Source organism: Canis lupus, chromosome 2 (genome assembly GCF_048164855.1).
Source record: "Canis lupus baileyi chromosome 2, mCanLup2.hap1, whole genome shotgun sequence".
NCBI lineage: Eukaryota > Metazoa > Chordata > Mammalia > Carnivora > Canidae > Canis > Canis lupus.
The window spans coordinates 31937572-31955940 of NC_132839.1; the positions used below are offsets into that span (position 1 = coordinate 31937572).

Sequence of the window (18369 nt, forward strand, 5' to 3'; positions counted from 1 at the left end):
GTTACATGTGTACCTTCCTTACATTGTTTTCTATTATAATCTCCTCCAAGGCAGAGCTCTCCTGCACCCCCTTTTTACTGTCTTAAAATTACCCAGTAATTGGCATAGTAACCTGCATAGAGTATATTTATTAAATTATTAACTGAAAGACTATAGTACATGAATGATACCGAATGCTTCCTATGCACTGAGCACATAGGGACTAAAGATAGAAAAAAGCAATGGAAAAAATGGATGAAAAAAACTTAAAATTCTTGCCCCTATGGAACTCACATTGTAGTGGAACAAAATAATGCATCCATTTAAACATTTATCATGGGATTTTCATATATATTAAATGATTTCTTTCTCAGAATGCCTCCTCCCTCAACCCTAGTTAAAAACAGACCACTACAAGGAAGCAATTTCCTACAAAGTGGAAACCTCGGAGATAGAAGTGCTGGTGACTGCACCCACACACAACTTAGAAATGCAGAGAAGGTAACAGAAAGTCCGTTTTCGATATAAACATATACTATGCTCCCCGGATGCTAAATCGCATTATTAGGTGGATTTCTCAACAATTCACAATCATTTCCTTAAGGTTAATGTCCTTTAAAACCTAGAGCTCAAAGAATCAAACATTAAATTTAACCATATAAGGTAATCAAAGGGAAAATAAAACTTGTTACAGTATTGAAAATTCTAAAGACATAATTTAGTAATTCAATAAGGAAAATATCCTAAGTGGATTTTTTTCTTTTATCTCTTTTGTTTTTTTTTTTAATTTTTTTTAATTTTTATTTATTTATGATAGTCACACAGAGAGAAAGAGAGGCAGAGACACAGGCAGAGGGAGAAGCAGGCTCCATGCACCAGGAGCCCGATGTGGGATTCGATCCCGGGTCTCCAGGATCGCGCCCTGGGCCAAAGGCAGGCGCCAAACCGCTGCGCCACCCAGGGATCCCTTCTTTTATCTCTTTTGAATGACAACCTTGGGGTTAGGTGTTAACATGCTGTCAAAGTATTTTCAAAAGCATTATTTCAAGGTTTTATTCACCTGAATGACTTTCAATTATGAATTACTACTTGATTTCACAACGGGAAAGTGATCTGTAACTTATTTACGGCGGATTCAGCATCTCTAAGCCTCGATCTAGGGGAACGAAAGGACATCAATCACAGGCACTTCTCATTCCTGTTTTTCCTGGATCCCAGTTAGGGCGGCCTCTGTCGCTAGGAGTCACACTTCTGGCCACTTTGCCTTCTCCATTCTCAAAAATTTCAGTCGTTTTCCAGCCACTGCAGGATGCGGGTACTGCTTCTCACGTTTAATAACGAATTTTGTGGTTGGCGATTATTAGGAAATCGACAAGAGGTGAAAGAAGCAAACAAAAACTGAAGTCACAAAATTACAGGCCTCACAATAAAAATCGTCCCTATCGTTTACGCACCGACTACTGGGCCTTGCACCCATCGCCTCATCTCTTCTCGGGTCGCTCGGCACCTCAGGCTCGCCCCGCGGCCCGGCCGCCCTCAGAGCGACGACGTCCGTGGAGTTGGCGACCGGGCTTCGGGGGCGTTTTGGCCCACAACGTGAAGCAAACCCCAGACTACCATTTCACATTCTCACTTTACTTTAAAAACTCTTCAAACGTCGTTTATTCTCTGATATCTTCAAAATTACTCTCCACAAAATGAACGCTCGGAATCTAACAAATGCAAAGCGCTTGCCCCGGTGAAGCGCGGCACGCACCGAGTGTGAGGCGCGAGATAGGAGACCTTCGGCGGGGGGCGGCCGGGTCACCAGCGAGGTCGCAGATCCGCCCGGCGCGGCGGAGCCCGCCCGCACCCCCGGAAGCCGCGCGGCGTTCCCGGGCCTTAGCAGGCGGCCGCGGAGGGCGAGCCCGGGTCCCCCCCCAGCCGGCGCAGCTTCGTCATAAACACGCCAGGAAGAGACAAGAAGCGCGGCCGCGGGGAAGGATCATACAACCGGTAGACGAAGCCCACCCGCCACTGGACCGGTCCCCCAGGCGACAGCCTTCGGGGCGCCAACACTCACCGGTGGCCTCAGGATCGCGACTACAACTCCCAGAAGGCCGCGCGCCCGACGCAGCAGCGCCCCTCCCAGAATGCAGCGGGGCGGGGGCCCCGTCCCTCCTCCCTTGTCCGCTCCGCCCGCCTCTCCGCCCTGCGTACCCGGGGGGGACCCGAGGTAGGGTGCGGGAGGGGACCGCCGGCCCTCGGCGTGCTCCGTCAGACGTCGGAGGGGGCGGGGGAGGGGGACGGGGCGGGGGAGCAGGGGAGGACGGAGGGGAGGGGACAGGGGAGGGGTGGGTAAATAGTGGGCCAGGCAGGAAGATGGCGGCCGCAGCGGAGGTGTGAGTGGAGCGGGGCTCTGGCTGGGCTTTCTCTTCCCGTCTTTCCTGTTCCTTTTCTGTTGGAGGCCGGCACCGAAGGGGCTGCGTTCGGGTGGTGGCGCCGGGCGCAGCGCAGGGGCCACGGCGGCGGCCGACGGCTGGAAGGGCAGGCTTCCCTCGCCGCTCGTCCTCCTTCCCCGGTCCGCTCGGTGTCAGGCGCGGCGGCGGCGGCGCGGCGGCCGGACTTCGTGCCCCCTGCGGCCCCCCCCCGCGCCGGAGCGGGCACTCCTCCCTTCCCCGCCCCCCGGGCCCTCACCCCGGCTCCTGGGCGCTTCCTCCGGCGCGGCTCGGGGAGCGGGGGCTGGTCTCCCGCTCGGCTGTCGCGCCTCCATGTCGGATAACCAGAGCTGGAACTCGTCGGGCTCGGAGGAGGATCCGGAGACGGAGTCCGGGCCGCCCGTGGAGCGCTGCGGAGTCCTCAGCAAGGTGAGCCGCCCGTGAGGACCGGGGGCCAGCGGCTCAGCCCTCACCTGCCGCGAGGCGAGGCGAGGCGAGGCGAGGCGCGGCGCCGCGCCGAGGGCGTGGGGTGGGGTGGGGCCGGGCTGCCCCGGGGTGCGGGGGTGCGGGTGCGCGGAGGAGGGGCTCGGTGGCGGCGGCGAGCGCTAGGGAGGCTTCGGCTCAGGAGCTGGACTCGGCACGTCCGTCGGGCGCGGGAACCGGGCTGGGCGGCAGAGCTGTGGGAGCTTGCCCGCCGGCGGTGGGGAGGGGTCTCAGGGACACTTCGGTGCTGCTCTCCGCAGTCTTTCCCCCAGTTCAAAAGAGAGCTGTTGGCTTGTCACGTGACGGGTGCAAGAAACACACGGTAACAGGAACAGATCGGAGCAGAGGCTGACCTTTAGTCCAGGAAGAAGAGCGCTGTTAATAATAAAATATTCTTGCCGTCACAGGGCCAGAGTGAGGAAAACCCTTCTTACCTTTCCTGAAGGTTTAAAGAAAACACCCTTTTTCAAAATTTTAGCAAAGCACATAGTTGTAGGACTGGCTGTGAAGGCTAATTAGTTAAAATGGATGAGGCCCTTTTTTAAGAGAAGATGGGTGATTTATTTCTTTTGATAGTACATGGTTTGGGGCTTGTTTGTTCGTTTAGAGTTTTAGCTAAGAGAGGATTCCACATTCTCCTTTTTTACTTCCTTGTTCCTTTCTGTTAAAATTTTAGAAATGGCCAGTCCTTCAGCAAGCTGGTCATAAGATTCGAGATCATGTGCAGCCACTGGCTATTAAGAAACCACCCTGCTTCCAGTACATGTACTTTGGCTAAGCATTTGGATCTTTATTGTGGAGTTGTTTCATATTAGGTTTTCCTGTTATCTATTCAAGGCTGGTGAGAAAGGCGTTAGGTAAAACATAAGTGCCACAACCAAGACCTGCGAGTGTTAACGTTTATTTACACAGAAGAATCATGATGTGTGTTGATACTGGGATCATTGGAATTTCAGTGAAAGGCTTTCCGTAAAGCGAAGGTCGAAGCTCCCTCGGGTTCCTTTAGATTAAATGTGTCTTGTAGTTTTGGAGTCTGTGTTGAACACTTTGTGTCGTAGGTATACGTTTTCAGGTGGAATTTCAAGTGTGTTCTTCTTAATTCTGATAGACTGATCACTTTTCTCATTAAATGAGAAGTAAACATACAAATTAGTATTCTGGTGGTGCTGAGTATTTTACAAAATAGGCTGACCTTTTGACCTACTTGATATTACTATTTTGGAGGGTTGAGGAGTGACTAGTGGAAAGAGTCCTCAGTGCCCTGAGTATTCATGGTTTGCAGAGCAGTATAGTAGAGACAATGTTCTATGACAAAGTATGGAAAATCATCTCCTTGATATTTAAATGTCAAGAAATGTACTTTTTGATCGATTCTATGATGGTTGAATAACTTTTATGTTGCTGCATACATAGAATTAACAGGAATAGTTTTTGGTATTTTGTTAACAGCAATGAAGGAAATTCCCCTGAAATATAACAGTGCATTGTTATACATAATGATTTCTGGAAGCTTTTTAATCAAGAATATTTTATATTGAATCCATGTTTTAAAATTTAAAGTACATATATATTTTGATCTGTTTGTATTCACCTGGTAATTTATACAAGAGTTAAAACTCAGCCTCTGTTCTTTTTCTTCAATTGAGTAATGTAGATAAGTCTCAGTACTAATGTGTTTTGTTTCTGCCCGTCCAAAACGGACTGAATTTGGAATGGGGGGAGGTGATAAACTTACTAGAAATATACCGGTCCAAAAAAAGGAAAGTTGTTTTTTCCTATATGGTAATTTAAAATACATGGAAATACCTATGAAGCATATTTTCTGTGGAATCACTTCTTAAGCATGGAAGTTCCACAAATTCTGGATAGACAATAATTCTAGGTGATTGATAACAAATATCAGGATGGATATTGATGGGAAGAGAGTCATGCCTTGGTGGGACTTGAGAACAACTAAATCTGGATAAAATAAATCTCAACAAGTTTCTTGTGGATTCTCTCCATCCTTCAAGGTTTACCTTATCTTGTATTTCTCCGCACACCTGTTAGCTGAAATTCTGTCTTTAGAGTTCTTTTTTTTTTTTTTTAAGGTATTATATATTTATTTGAGAGAGCGAGAGAGACCGCATGAGCAGGGGGAGTGGCAGAGGGAGAGGGAGAAGCAAACTCCCCACTGAGCAGGGAGCCTGACATGATGTTCCATCCCAGGATCCTGGAATCATGACCTGAGCCTAAGGCAGCTGCTTAACAAACTGAGCCACCCAGGTGCCCCCATCTTTAAAGCTTGTTTAAAACACTATTCTTACTGTGAAGCCTTTTCTTATTTTGCCAATCATTCCATAGTGCCTTCCTTTAAGTTCCCATAGTATTTTATTCGTAACTTGTTCTGAATCTTACTCTAAATGTATTGTTTTCCTTTTGAAATTATGCTTGCTGGACTATTGGGAACAGAAATCTTTGATTCTGCTTCTGTGTTTAGCATATTGCTTTATCTCTGTTAGATAGAGGGAATAGAGGGAATGTTATGAGAAAGGCAAAAATCTGCCTTCTAGGAGAAGCTAACATTTACTGAATAAAGGTCTGGAAGTTTATGTAACTTATTGGGTCCTCTATAAGAAAAAAATATGGGAACGCCTGGGTGGCTCAGCAGTTGAGTGCCTGCCTCCCTTTCGGCTCAGGGAGTGATCCTGGGGTCCCGGGATCAGGTCTCGCATCGGGCTCCCTACATGGAGCCTGCTTCTCCCTCTACCTGTGTCTCTGCCTCTATCTCTCTTTCTCTCTCTCTCTGTCTCTCATGAATAAATAAAATCTTTAAAAATATATATAAAATTATAGACACAATTGTCGGTACCCATTCTATCACTTTGCAAGAGGTCTGTTCTAGTGAACTGCAACTGAAGGTTAAACTTCATTGGTTCTGCATAACTCTGTCCTCAACTGAGAAAATACTATGTGCCTGGCAGTCTTCTAAATCTATCCTTTTTTAATCTTGACAACTTTAAAAGTTGGAGTTTGACAGAGAAACAGAGAATAAGTCACTTGACCACAGTCACACAGTTACTAGTCCTCTGAGGGGCAGTAATTGGAAATGAGATAGGATTAAGATCTGGAGATCCGAGAAGTTTGTGTTACAGGCAATGAGGAATTGTCCGTGTAAATTTTGGAGCTAGAGATTCAGTGAGATTACTATGTAAGATAAGTAAGCCAATGTGCTTAATAAGTAAATAAGATTATGTAAATTATGAAAGAAAATGCAGAAGATACTAGAGGTAAGGTGGTTAAGCCTTCTCAGTAGTCTAGTAACCTGATAATTTGATTGGATTAATTGAAAATAGAGAACAGTCAAATTTAAGGGCTTAATATGAAGGAAAGATGAATAGGAGTTGATGACAGGCTATAAAGATTGAAAGGAACAGTATCTTTTATAAATATAGTAGAAGTATTCATGATTGTTTTTCAGCCATTCAAATGACAAGCAAAGAAAGTAAAGCTTGGAAAAGTTAACTTGTCAAAACTCGTTACACAACTAATGGCGTTTTCTCGTGTGAAGGATGGTTTGATGTTTTTGAGAGACTTACCTGATTTTGTATGCACTAACTACTCTGTCCATACAATACAGGAACACTCAGCCAGGTCTGAATCTGAATGACTGCAGAAATACCAGTATAGCAAAAGAAATAGGAACATAGGGAGCCAAGTACACCTTAGAGGAGGAGATGAATTCAGTTTTGTATGTAACCATCATTGTTTGAGTCAAGGTGTAAGTGGTGGTAAGTTAAGGGAGTTAGAAATAAGGAAATGGGGGCGCCTGGGTGCTCAGTCGAGCCTCTGCCTTCGGCTCCGGTCATGAACCCCGGTGTCCTGGGATGGAGCCCCGGTCCTGGGGTGGAGCCCCACATTGGCCTCCCTGCCCAGTGGGGAGCCTGTTTCTCCCTCTCCCCTACTCTTGTGCTCTCTCAGTCAATATCTCTGTATCTTTCTCTCAAATAAATAAATAAAATCTTGTGAAAGAAAGAAAGAAAGGAAGGAAGGAAGAAAAGAAAGAAGAAAATGGTGATTAGTGAGCTCTTAGAAAAGAAAGTTAAATTGCCAGCATGGATGAGCTCTCAGGGAGGGGTTATAATGATGGGTCTTTGAAGATTTAAGAGCTGAACTGTCTTAAACGTGCTGAGTAGGGAATAGAAAAGTAAAGATTTCTCAATGGGTACAGAGCATGAGCCAGTGCAGTATATTTTTGAAAATCCATTTTGAATTAGTTTTTGGCAGATAATGTTGGAATTAGATAGTTTTTGGAATTGTCTATACATACATAAAACCCCAAGAGCATAAAAATATGCGAAATCAAAAATTCCAATAGAGGTTACATTTCTGCCTTTGCAAGTTAATTGATTGTGATCTGCAACGTGTAACAAGACTTCAGCAACACAGAAACCATTTATAGGCACTGGAAACTGATAATCCAAGTATGTTTTTGAAAACCATTTTTTTTTATAGTTATGTAGTTACTGTTGGATTTAAAAAATAGATCTTAAAAGAAACTTGGAAAATGAATTAACTTTTAAATATGTAGTATTGAGTTCTTTTTTGTTTTTGTTTTTTTTGTTTGTTTGTTTTTGTAGTATTGAGTTCTGAGGAGTAAAAAGTAAAGTTGATGTAGACTTATTAAACATTAAGGGTCTAGTACTTTTGCTTGGATGTAGTTAAAAATACGTGTTCATATAGGAACAACTTAAAAGTAAAATTTTGCCATGATTAGCTTCATACTTCTTATGTTTTCAAAGCTTTATGCAATACCTGCCTTAGAGAATGAGAGGCTATATAAGCAAACTTACTTTCCTATTGAATATGTTAATTATGGCAGGGACCAAAACAATCTAAGGGTCATGAAGTTGGTGAGAAAAGAGTGAACACACACACAAAAAAAGCAGAATTTTTAACTGAAATCTGCTCCTGTTTTATTCCTCAATTGTTAAAGGGAAGAAAATGTATTATTTTGTAAAAACTGAAAATTATACAATCTAGAAAATCTCAGCTTCTCATTTTTTATAATCATTTTTACTGTTTATAATTAAGTCAGAACTTTCCACATTTTGGTTTTAAAATTAGATTGATAGCTGTTTCAGAAAGTTTGGATTTCTAAAATACTGACTTTTATATTTTGTTTTCCTTTTCCCTCCCCGCCCCCCCCCCCCTTACCTCCAGTGGACAAACTACATTCATGGGTGGCAGGACCGTTGGGTAGTTTTAAAAAATAATACTCTGAGTTACTACAAATCTGAAGACGAGACAGAGTATGGCTGCAGAGGATCCATCTGTCTTAGCAAGGCTGTCATCACAGTAAGTTCCTCTTCTTCCTTCAACAAGTATTTATTGAGCATCAGCTATGTACTAGGAACTTGGGATAGATCTGTGAATAAGAGAGATAAAGATCTTTGCCTTTGTGCAGTATAGAGTCCAGTATTTCTTTCCCTAAAGCTATTTTAGAGTGTTTATTGCTAGATATTATTTTATAAAGACAGTATTTATCTAGTTATAGTAAGTAAGCTCTTAATAGATTCAGAGAAAAAAGGTATTTGAAGACTTCATATCTGATGAGATCAGGACAGTTATTTGGCAGGTTACTGAAAAAGCAGAAAACTAAAAAAAATGTATCTTAACATTTAAAAACTTTAACTTAAAATATATAAATCTGTATTCATTGCCAACTTTTTGATGTAATGCTAACACCATCTCTTTGAACGTGCAATTGAGAGAAGTTGTTCTTGTAAACTATGTCCATGATGCATGATTTGCAGTTTCCAGTTTTGATTTCTCTAAAGTGGAATAAAAGCTAAAGATAGTTTTGAAAAACCCTAAGTATAGGTTTTTCTGACTTTTTTATGTTTTCCTTAATATTTTACAGATGTTTCACCTTTGTCTAATTCAATACCTTTTTAAAGAATGACTCACTTTTATTGAGTCATTCTACTTAGTTTGCATTCAGTTTAGTTTACATAGAAACAATCCTTTTTGCACTTGTATTCTGTAGATGTACGTAATATTAATTATGTAAAGACCGCCACGGGTAAACTGGCATAAACAGGGTTGGGAACCACCAACTGATTTGTTAAACATAACCTGTGGGATCAGAAGTGGCTAAATATACTAAAAATAGCATGCAAGTTGAGAGTACTCAGTGTGCCATGGCATATTTAATGAAAGAACAAAAAAGGTGTTGGCTAAAGCAGGTCAGTTAAATGGAGGTCAATTAAGGGTGCTCTTGTACTGAAAATCTGGAAATGGGTATGTTAAAACCTAATCATAGATTTTACTGATGCAGTCATAGAGAATTCACATTACGAAAGAAATTATATTGCTTGTAAAAGTAAAAAGTATACTTTAAATCTGTGTTGATTTCTTAATCTGAGTTACATAGGTTTATGTTACACATTTGAGGAAAATCTTACCGTATTTTCCTTTTTTTTTTTTTCGTACATTCTGCCCCTTATGTATATTCAGAGTTTGGAAAAACACATAGTTGAATATTGAGTTGGAAAAACTTGCAGAGGAATTGTTTGTAAGTGTTAAGAATGAAACTTCTACTCTCTATTTTTGAGATCAGTTTTAAATAAATATTAATTTAAAAAAATTTTAAAGAAAGTTTGAACATAAAAGCTCAGTATTTTTTTTGACTTGTATATTGTACATTATGGTGCATCTTGAATTTGTGTATAGTTTTGTATTTGGGGGTTTTATTTCCCTTGAGATAGATCATTATGCTAGAGGACAGAATAGTGAATAGGAACATGTTTTATAATCTTGAAGTGTCTGTCTTTGATTCTTCATTTCCTTCCTTTTGCATATCGTCAGATGCTTTTTAGTTACTATGTTTGACTCTTGAAAATATGTTGTTGGTTGATGTGAAAATGGGGTGAATGAAATTTTTATTGTTTACTAAATAGTATTCCTAGAGTACTGTTATGTTATTTTCATTTATTTATTTATTTATTCATTCATGAGAGAGAGAGAGAGGCAGAGGCAGAGACACAGGTAGAGGGAGAAGCAGGCTCCATGCAGGGAGCCTGATGCGGGACTCAGTCCGGGGTCCCCAGGATCACGCCCTGGGCCAAAGGCAGGCCCCAAACCGCTGAGCCACCCAGGGATCTCCAAATTTTTGTATACTCTTATTGACCTTTTCCTTTCTGGCTTCTGCATTTAGTTATGTTTAGATACTATTTCCCACTTCAAAAACTATAATAGCTATGTTTTCATCTAAAATTTACATGTAATTCTTATTCCTGTAGGAGTTAGTCTAAGAAGTGATGTGGGAATTTAGCTTTTTATTGTTTATCAAATGACTGTGTATTCTGTAGCCATTAATTAAATAATTTAGCTTTTCTCTATTGGCTTCAAATGCCATCTTCATTATATATTGCTTTCCTGCATGTATTTGAGATTGTTTTTGCCCGGTCTTCTGTTAACTTGGTTTGTGTATTCCTTTTCTTTGTAGCATGTTTAAAATTATATTACTAATATTTCATCAACGAACATTTCATGATCTTTTCATGAAGATAAAAGAAGTGGTTTCTTTGCATTTACTGAGCTAAGATGTTTTGGGAATTAGGTAGGTAGAGGTATTTGGTACAATGAAAGTAGTAATGTCTTTTGAATTGGTTTGCCAAGTGTCTGTAGTCCTAGCTCACCTTAGGTATCTGGCTTTGTGTACCTGAAACTGTAGGACTTCTTTAATTACCAAATGAATGGAATTCCTATTATTCTTGTAGGTTGGCTATTTGGAGATATATCCACCAGTTTCATGATTTAATATTTTCAGAAGGAAAACTGCAAGGTAATGAAAATGTTGTTAGATTTTTAAAAATTAAAAATTACTCTTAGGTAAGTAGGGGTTGAAGGAGAAGTTGGAAGATCCTGGCAAAATTAAAGAAGCTAATAGAGATCGTAAAAGCAAAGGAGAGAAGTGTTCAAAACTAAAGAAAACTATAAAACCAAACAAAAAATTTTTAAAGTGCCAAATAAAGACTAATCAGATCCAAAAGGTTTTTAAGGTGGAATTATAGTAAGAAATTATGGTACAGAATAATGTTCAGCAAATTGGATATCTCCCAAATGAGTAGTGTGCCATAAATAATCATTATACAAGGAACTCTAATGAGAAATTTAAGGAGTTGTCCTTTTATCAAGTACATGATTTTGCTATATTGAACTGGCAGAAAGAGGAAGGTATATGCAACAAGTAAAAAAGCATTAGATAGGTACTAGTTGATAATTCTCATTTGAGGAGCATTTGCCAATGAATTTCTGAAGAAATTAGAATCTTAGACTACTAAGATTTATGCTTTGAAAAACTAGTATCTGTTAGTTCTTTTGTAAATACTATCTTCTATCTTTAGATACCTTGAATGTAACTCGAATAATATAACTTAAATAATTCAAATATAATAAGTATTTAAAATATTTGGTAAAAGTTTCTATAAGTGGAAAAATATAAAAAAGGATACTTGTTGAAATGTAGGACCCAGAATGTTGAAATAATTTACTCAAAACTCTACAATTACAGAATATAATTAGTTTGCTAGGCTTACCATAACAAAGTACCATATACTGGGTGGCTTAAACAAAAATTTATTGTCTCAGATCTGGAGACTAAAAGTCAGATCACGGTGTAATCAGGGTTAGTTCCTTCTGTTGCTTTTGGTGGTCTGCCGGCAATCTGACATTCTGGTGCTTATAGATGGATTACTCCGATGTTTGCATTCTTGTTCACATAACGTTCTCTCCATGGGCATATTCATATCCGAATTTCCCGAATTTTTCGTAAGGACACCAGTCATATTGAATTAGGGGTCTGTTCTATTCCAGTGTGACCTCATCCTAACTAATTACGTCTCTGTTTCCCTGTTTCCAAATAAAGTCACAATCTGAGGTATGCAGGATTAAGTCTTCAGCATATATACGTTTTGAGCACATAATTCAACCCATAACACTAAATATCTGAGTTAGGACTACAACCCAAGTCTCCTGATTCTCATCTGGTGTTATCACACGTCACTGAGCATAGGAAAAAAAAAATAATACATTTTATTTTGTGTAAGACTTGCAAGAACATGCCTGTTAAATATTTATGAAGCCATTCTTTAAGATTTGTAATTTACTATTATTGCCTTCTGTTAAGTCTCCAATAAATATAGTCTGCATTTTAGCATTGAAGTTTTCATAAAGTAAGAAATATACATAATTTTCTAGATTTGCCTGCTTAAAACAGTTAGCAAGAGGCTTATTTTCTTAGTTTTCCTGAAGGTCTTTTAAGCTTCACATACACTAGTTTTTATTTAGTATTTTTATTTAGCATTATATCTTAATTTCCAAAATGCTTAACATTTCATACATGGGCTCTGAAGTCAACCCTGGGCATCTAGACTCTACCACCAGAGGTACCTTTGGCTAGATTACTAACTTTCTCTGAGTTTCACCTTCCTTAACTGGTTAACAATGGGGGATGTCTTGAAGTATGAATTACTTATGTGTGTTAAACAGAATAACTTATGGGATGCCCTGGTGGCTCAGTGGATGAGCATCTGTCTTCGGCTCAGGGCGTGATCCCAGAGTCCCGGGATCGAGTCCCCTATCGGGCTCCTTGCATGGAGCCTGCTTCTCCCTTTGCCTAATGTCTCTGCCTCTATCTCTTTGTGTCTCTCATGAATAAATAAATATAATCTATTTTTTTAAAAGTCATGTCATACCTTCTTAAAACTCAGATTTATATAGATATAATTTACATCCAGTAAAATTCACCCCTTTTAAGTGTATAGTTATAGCTTTCATAAATGTATACAATGATGTAATTGCTACCACAATCAGGATATAGACAGTTTATATTACCCCAGAAGGTTCTCTCCTGCCTCTTTGTAGTCAATTACCTCTTCATCCTTGACCTGTGGAAACTGTTCTTGTAGTTTTGCGTTTCCCAGAATGTTATATAAATGGAGTCATACAGTGTGAAGCTTTTTGTGTTTGGCTTTTCATGCAGCATAATGTTATTTAGAGCCATCCATGTTGCATTTATCCCTAACTTGTTCCTTTGATTACTGAGTTTAATTCCCTTGTATAGATGCACACAGTTGTTTATCCTTCACCATTGAGAGGTATGTGTTTGTATCCAGATTTAGGCTACCATTAGTAAGGTTGCTGTAAATATTCATGTGCAGCTGTTTGTGTAAACTTGTGCTTTTATTTCTCCTGGGTAGATAACTAGGAATGAGATTGCTGGGTCATACAGTAAATTGTATGTTTAACTTTATAGGAAACTGCCAAATTCTTTTCCAAAGTGGCAATACCATTTTATTTTCCTACCAATAATGTATGAGAATTCCAGTTCATCATTTTTGTCAGGACTTTTTTTTTTTTTTTTTACCACTCTAGTAGCTTTGTAGTGATCTTTGTTGTTTCAGCTTACATTTCCATAATGACTAATAATGTTTTGCATCTTTTTCTCTGCTTTTTATTTGTATCTCTTTGGTGATATGTCAGTTCAAATCTTTGTTTCTGTTTGTCTTCTTAATGTTGAGTTATGAAAGGTCTTTGTTTTTGGCAAATACTTTCTCCTAACAGGCTGATTTTTGTCACTATCATCAGAAAATCAATTACCATTTAAAACATATCTAAATGTATATTTTGCAGACTTTTTGCTCTGAATTCCTAGGGACCCTTGAAGGCTATTTATTTCCCAGTATAGTTTACAAGGATACCAGCACTCTTATTAAGTTTTTAAAATTATTTGTACATTATTTGTACAGAGGTAACATTTCTCACATTTTTTTAAATTCTTATTTTTTCGTTTGGCTGTACAGTGGTACCCTCTCTCTTAAGTAAAGCAACAAAGCTTTAGATTTAAAATTACCTGCTTAAAACTTATCATGTAGTGAATTCACTGGTATTGCTGTTGAGCTTCTTTGGAGTAAGTGGTGTGTATGCTGACCTTTGTTGTTTCTCCACTAAAGGAAGGAAACCATGGCTGATAAAGAATGCTATGTTCTCTTGGTCCCCCAAGAATATATATTATCCAACAGTTATTTCTTTTAAAAATGTATTTCTTTTAAAAATGTAGTGTGGATTAAAGAGGATTAAAGTGACTTAAAAAAGAGAAAGATCAAGTATAAACTGATCATAAGGAACCAAGAGGCCAAGAAGCCATTATTAGTTGAAGTTCATCCAGAAATTAAGGTGGTCTTTAAAATAATAATATATTGAGGGCAGGAGACAGGGTTGGGTGATGATTCTTGAAACTTAAAAATAAACCCATTTTCGTGAAGTGAAGTTTTCTCCTTTTGTGAAAGTTGTCAGTTAGTTTCATTTGACTTAAAACATTAGGAAATCTATCCTAGGAAAGATGCATATATACCTTTATCTCCTTGCCCATAGTCAGTGGGTTAAACTAAAAAGGGAGAACTGGGGATCCCTGGGTGGCGCAGCGGTTTGGCGCCTGCCTTTGGCCCAGGGCGTGATCCTGGAGACCCGGGATCGAGTCCCACGTCGGGCTCCCGGTGCATGGAGCCTGCTTCTCCCTCTGCCTATGTCTCTGCCTCTCTCTCTCTCTCTCTCTCTCTCTCTCTCTCTGACTATCATAAATAAATAAAAATAAAAAAAATAAAAAGGGAGAACTGGAGAGGAGACAATAGAAGAGAATATTTTAGAAGCTGGAAAACAGATGAACAAGTGCTAAGTGAGTTAATACATCATGGAAACCCAAATCCTAAGTTATCAGTTGGGAAACAGAACTAGATTTATATTGCAATCATATAATACTTTTGCAGTACCCGATACCTCTTGAAATAAGAATTTGGATGTGAAAGTTGTGAAAAATAAGGAGGATACACAGGGTATCAGTTTAAGAAGCAGTCACATCCCCAGATTCTTCTCTCCCAAATCTGTGCAGTTGGGTCGTTGACCAAACCCTGCACTAACCTGGTGTAGATGAGAGATTTATTATATAGAGACAATAAAATAGTGGTTTCTGACCTGGAGAGTGGGGAAGTAAGCATTAGAAACAATTGAAAGCAAGGAGTGATACGAAATACAGGTAGTTTAGGGGAAGTGTGCGAAGTGAATGGCTCCCCATACACTAGGTGACATACTTTCGTACTGAGGGCAGGAGATTGCTGGGGACTTCTAGAGAATCTGATCAGTCCAAGAAGAAAGACCTAAAGATAACATCAGAGCTTCTTCAGCAAAGTAGCCCAACTGGATTAGCCAGCAGTGAAGCTCCTCATCCTTGATAAACTGCTCATACATAACATTACAGGTTCCAGTCAGTTTTGTGGTCCCCCAGCTCTTAAAAATGGACAGTCAAGGACCAGTTTGAAGATTTGCAGTATGAAAGAGAGCAAGAAAAAAAAATCTCTTCTGCAAAAAAGAGATTTGCAGATAAAAGAGAGCAAGACAAGGCAACAAATTATTCAAATGTTCCACAAAAATAAAGAAGAAAATTTTTCTCTGTATTCTCAGAGATAAGAGCATTTGGAAACATAAAACAAAAATGGAAATGATAAGTATGGTAGCATTGATGAAAAAATCAGAAGGGTTAGAAGATAGAATTTGAAAGGGTTTGAAGATAAAAAAGATAGTGAATGAGAGAAAAGATAAAATTAATGGAATGATTCAAGAATTTTAATATTTGAGCAGTAGAAACTTCAGGAAGAGAGAACAAAGAAGAAAGGAAGCATCAATAAAAGATACAGGAGTATAAAAAATTTTGATTTCAAAAATGTAATGAGTTTACTGAAATGAATGCAAGAAAAAATTTATAGAAAACATTAAAAAATACAAGAAAAATTCATAGTAATAAAAGGACATGAGTTTTGGGTGCCTGGCTAGTGCAGTTGGTTCAGCGTCTAACTCTTGGTCTCCACTCAAGTTGTAAACTCAGGGTCCTAGAATTGTGCCCCACTTGGGGCTCAGCACTCAGCACTGAGTTCTTGGGTTTCTTTCTCTTTCTCTGACTCTCTGCTGCAATCTCTCTTTCTAAAATAAATCTTAAAATGGAAGGGAGGGATGGAGAGAGGACGAGGACAGATGGACACGTGCTTTCACATTGAAAGGATCAAGGAAGGTCAGCGTGAAAAATGAAAAAAAAAAAAGACCCATTGTTAAAGACAAATCATCATACTGAGTAGACCACTGGGAGAAATGAAGATCCTGGATGCTTCCATTGGGGGAAAAAATCACAATGAAGGATAAGGATTCAAAAGGACTATGGACTTCTCAGAATGCTGGAGGCTAAAATGCAATGAGCTGTGCCTTTATTTTTCTGAAGAATTATTTTCAACACTGAATTCTATATCCAGCTAAACCATTAAAGCATAGGGGCAGATAAAAGCATTTAAAAATGTCTCAAAAAATTTCCTTCTTGTGGCTTTTAGAATGTCTTTTTTAGGGACACCTAGGTGGCTCAGTGGTTGAGCACCTGCCTTCAGCCCAGGGACGTGATCCTCGAGTCCTAGGATCCAGTCTCACATTGGTCTTCCTGCATGGAGCCTGCCTCTATCTGACTGTGTCTCTGCCTGTCTCTCTCTCTCTGTCTCATGAATAAATAAATTCTGAAGATAAAATAAATAAAATGTCTTATTTTATATATATATATACATATATATATATATATAAAAATACTGATGAAATGATATGTTTAGAATTTGCGTCAGAATAATCCATCTGGAAGGGCTTGAATTAGTGGGAAGTAATAGATGAAATAAGAACGATCAAAAATGTTAATTGTCAGAGCTGGATAGTGGAATATGGGATTTATTATCCTATTTTTTATTTTGTATATGTTTGAAAATTCCAATAATAAGAAGTAAAAAATACTCAAATACACATTCTGCAAAGCTTTTTTTAGAAAATGTGCCCCATCGAAACAAACAAGTATTAAATAAGAAAGAGGAAGATAATAAGGCAGAGGACATAGTTCTCAAAGTGTGATGTCCAGGCCATTAGCATCAAAATCAGCTGTGAACTTGAGAGAAATACAAATTCTCAGGCCCAACCTCAGACCTAATGAGTCAGAAACTCTGGCTATGGGCTTCAGCATTCTGTCTTCAAGTGATTCTGATGCATGCTGAAGTTTGAGAGCTACTTTCCTAAAGCAAGAAAAATAGCTATGCTCAAGTAAAGAATGGAGAGCTCATTCTCTTAACTGCTTGCTCTCTGCACTTGGGTATTTGATCTGACATTTAAATGAATGGAGTCATTATACATGAAAGCGAGGAATTGCTATTAGTTGTGTTGTTGGTGCTAGCCATCTGAATGGACAATGGATGTAAAAGGTTCAGACTTTGGTAATTGTTAAGTGATTGTCTCAGAAACAGAATAGTAATGAATTGAACAGATGAACATGGGTTATATCAACCTGACTGCTGGTCTAACTGGCACTTTGACATTCTCTGCTAACATTGCTCATTGAATTTTCCATTATCTAGAATGTCTTTTCCCTCCTCCATTATCAAAACCCTCTATTTATTCTGGGTCCAAACCAAGCCACAACTTTTCAACAAACCATTCCTCATCTTTTTTTTTCCCCCTCTCTTCTAGTAAAGAATATGGGGTGTATTTTTTTAAAATTTTTATTTATTTATGAGAGAGAGAGAGAGAGAGAGAGAGAGAGAGGCAGAGACACAGGCAGAGAGAGAAGCAGGCTCCATGCACTGGGAGCCCGACATGGGATTTGATCCCGGGTCTCCAGGATCGCGCCCTGGGCCAAAGGCAGGCGCCAAACCGCTGCGCCACCCAGGGATCCCTATTTTTTTTTTTTTTTAATTTAAATTCAATTTGCCAACATAGAGTATAACACTCAGTGCTTATCCCATCAAGTACCCTCCTTAACTCCCATCACCCAGTTACTTCATCCCCCCATCTTCCTCTCCTTCAGCAACTCTTTGTTTCCCAGACTTAGGAGTCTCTCATGGTTTGTCCTTCTCTCTGATTTTTCCTCCCTCAGTTTCCCTCCTTTCCCTTATTGTCCCTTTCACTATTTCTTATATTCCCCATGTAAGTGAAACCATATGATGATTGTCCTTCTCTGATTGAGCCATTCCTCATCTTTTTGTCCTAACTGTAAGATTTTTTAAAAAAGAAACATGAACTACACAATTGTTAGGCGCTAACAAGAAGGTGTTAGGTAAGGGAATCCCTGGGTGGTTCAGCGGTTTAGCAACTGCCTTCAGCCCAGGGCATAATCTTGGAGTCTGGGGATTGAGTCCTGCATCAGGCTCCTTGTATGGAGTCTGCTTCTCCCTCTGCCTGTGTCTCTGCCCCTCTCTCTGTCTCTCTCTCTCTCTCTCTGTGTCGCCCATGAGTAAATGAATAAAATATATTTTTAAAAAAGGTGTTAGGTATTTTGCATGTTATCTCCTTTAGTCATCATAATTTTCTTCTTCTAGCCTATTACTCTAAATATTTAATCTTTCCATATATGTGCCTTTCTCTTGGTTTTGTGCTTTTG

At 39.5% G+C, this 18369-nt stretch overlaps 2 protein-coding genes across 12 annotated transcripts in view; one reads left to right on the plus strand and one right to left on the minus strand.

The window, feature by feature from the left end:
- Positions 1 to 2920, minus strand: part of POLK (DNA polymerase kappa) — a 66169-nt gene extending 63249 nt beyond the window's left edge. For 3 of the 8 annotated variants that reach the window (XM_072794832.1, XM_072794818.1, XM_072794778.1), the window contains exon 1: positions 1040 to 2031. The gene's annotated coding sequence lies outside the window, so the exon portion shown is untranslated. The other 5 variants (XM_072794812.1, XM_072794804.1, XM_072794824.1 and 2 more) reach the window with 5 other exon arrangements.
- CERT1 (ceramide transporter 1) overlaps positions 2335 to 18369 on the plus strand; it is a 105146-nt gene continuing 89111 nt past the window's right edge. For 2 of the 4 annotated variants that reach the window (XM_072794844.1, XM_072794866.1), the window contains exons 1-2: positions 2611 to 2825; positions 8082 to 8216. In XM_072794844.1, coding sequence (XP_072650945.1) covers positions 2730 to 2825; positions 8082 to 8216 — 231 coding nt within the window. In that variant the 5' untranslated portion in view covers positions 2611 to 2729. Of the gene's footprint in view, positions 2826 to 8081; positions 8217 to 18369 lie in introns of all 4 variants that reach the window. The other 2 variants (XM_072794877.1, XM_072794855.1) reach the window with 2 other exon arrangements.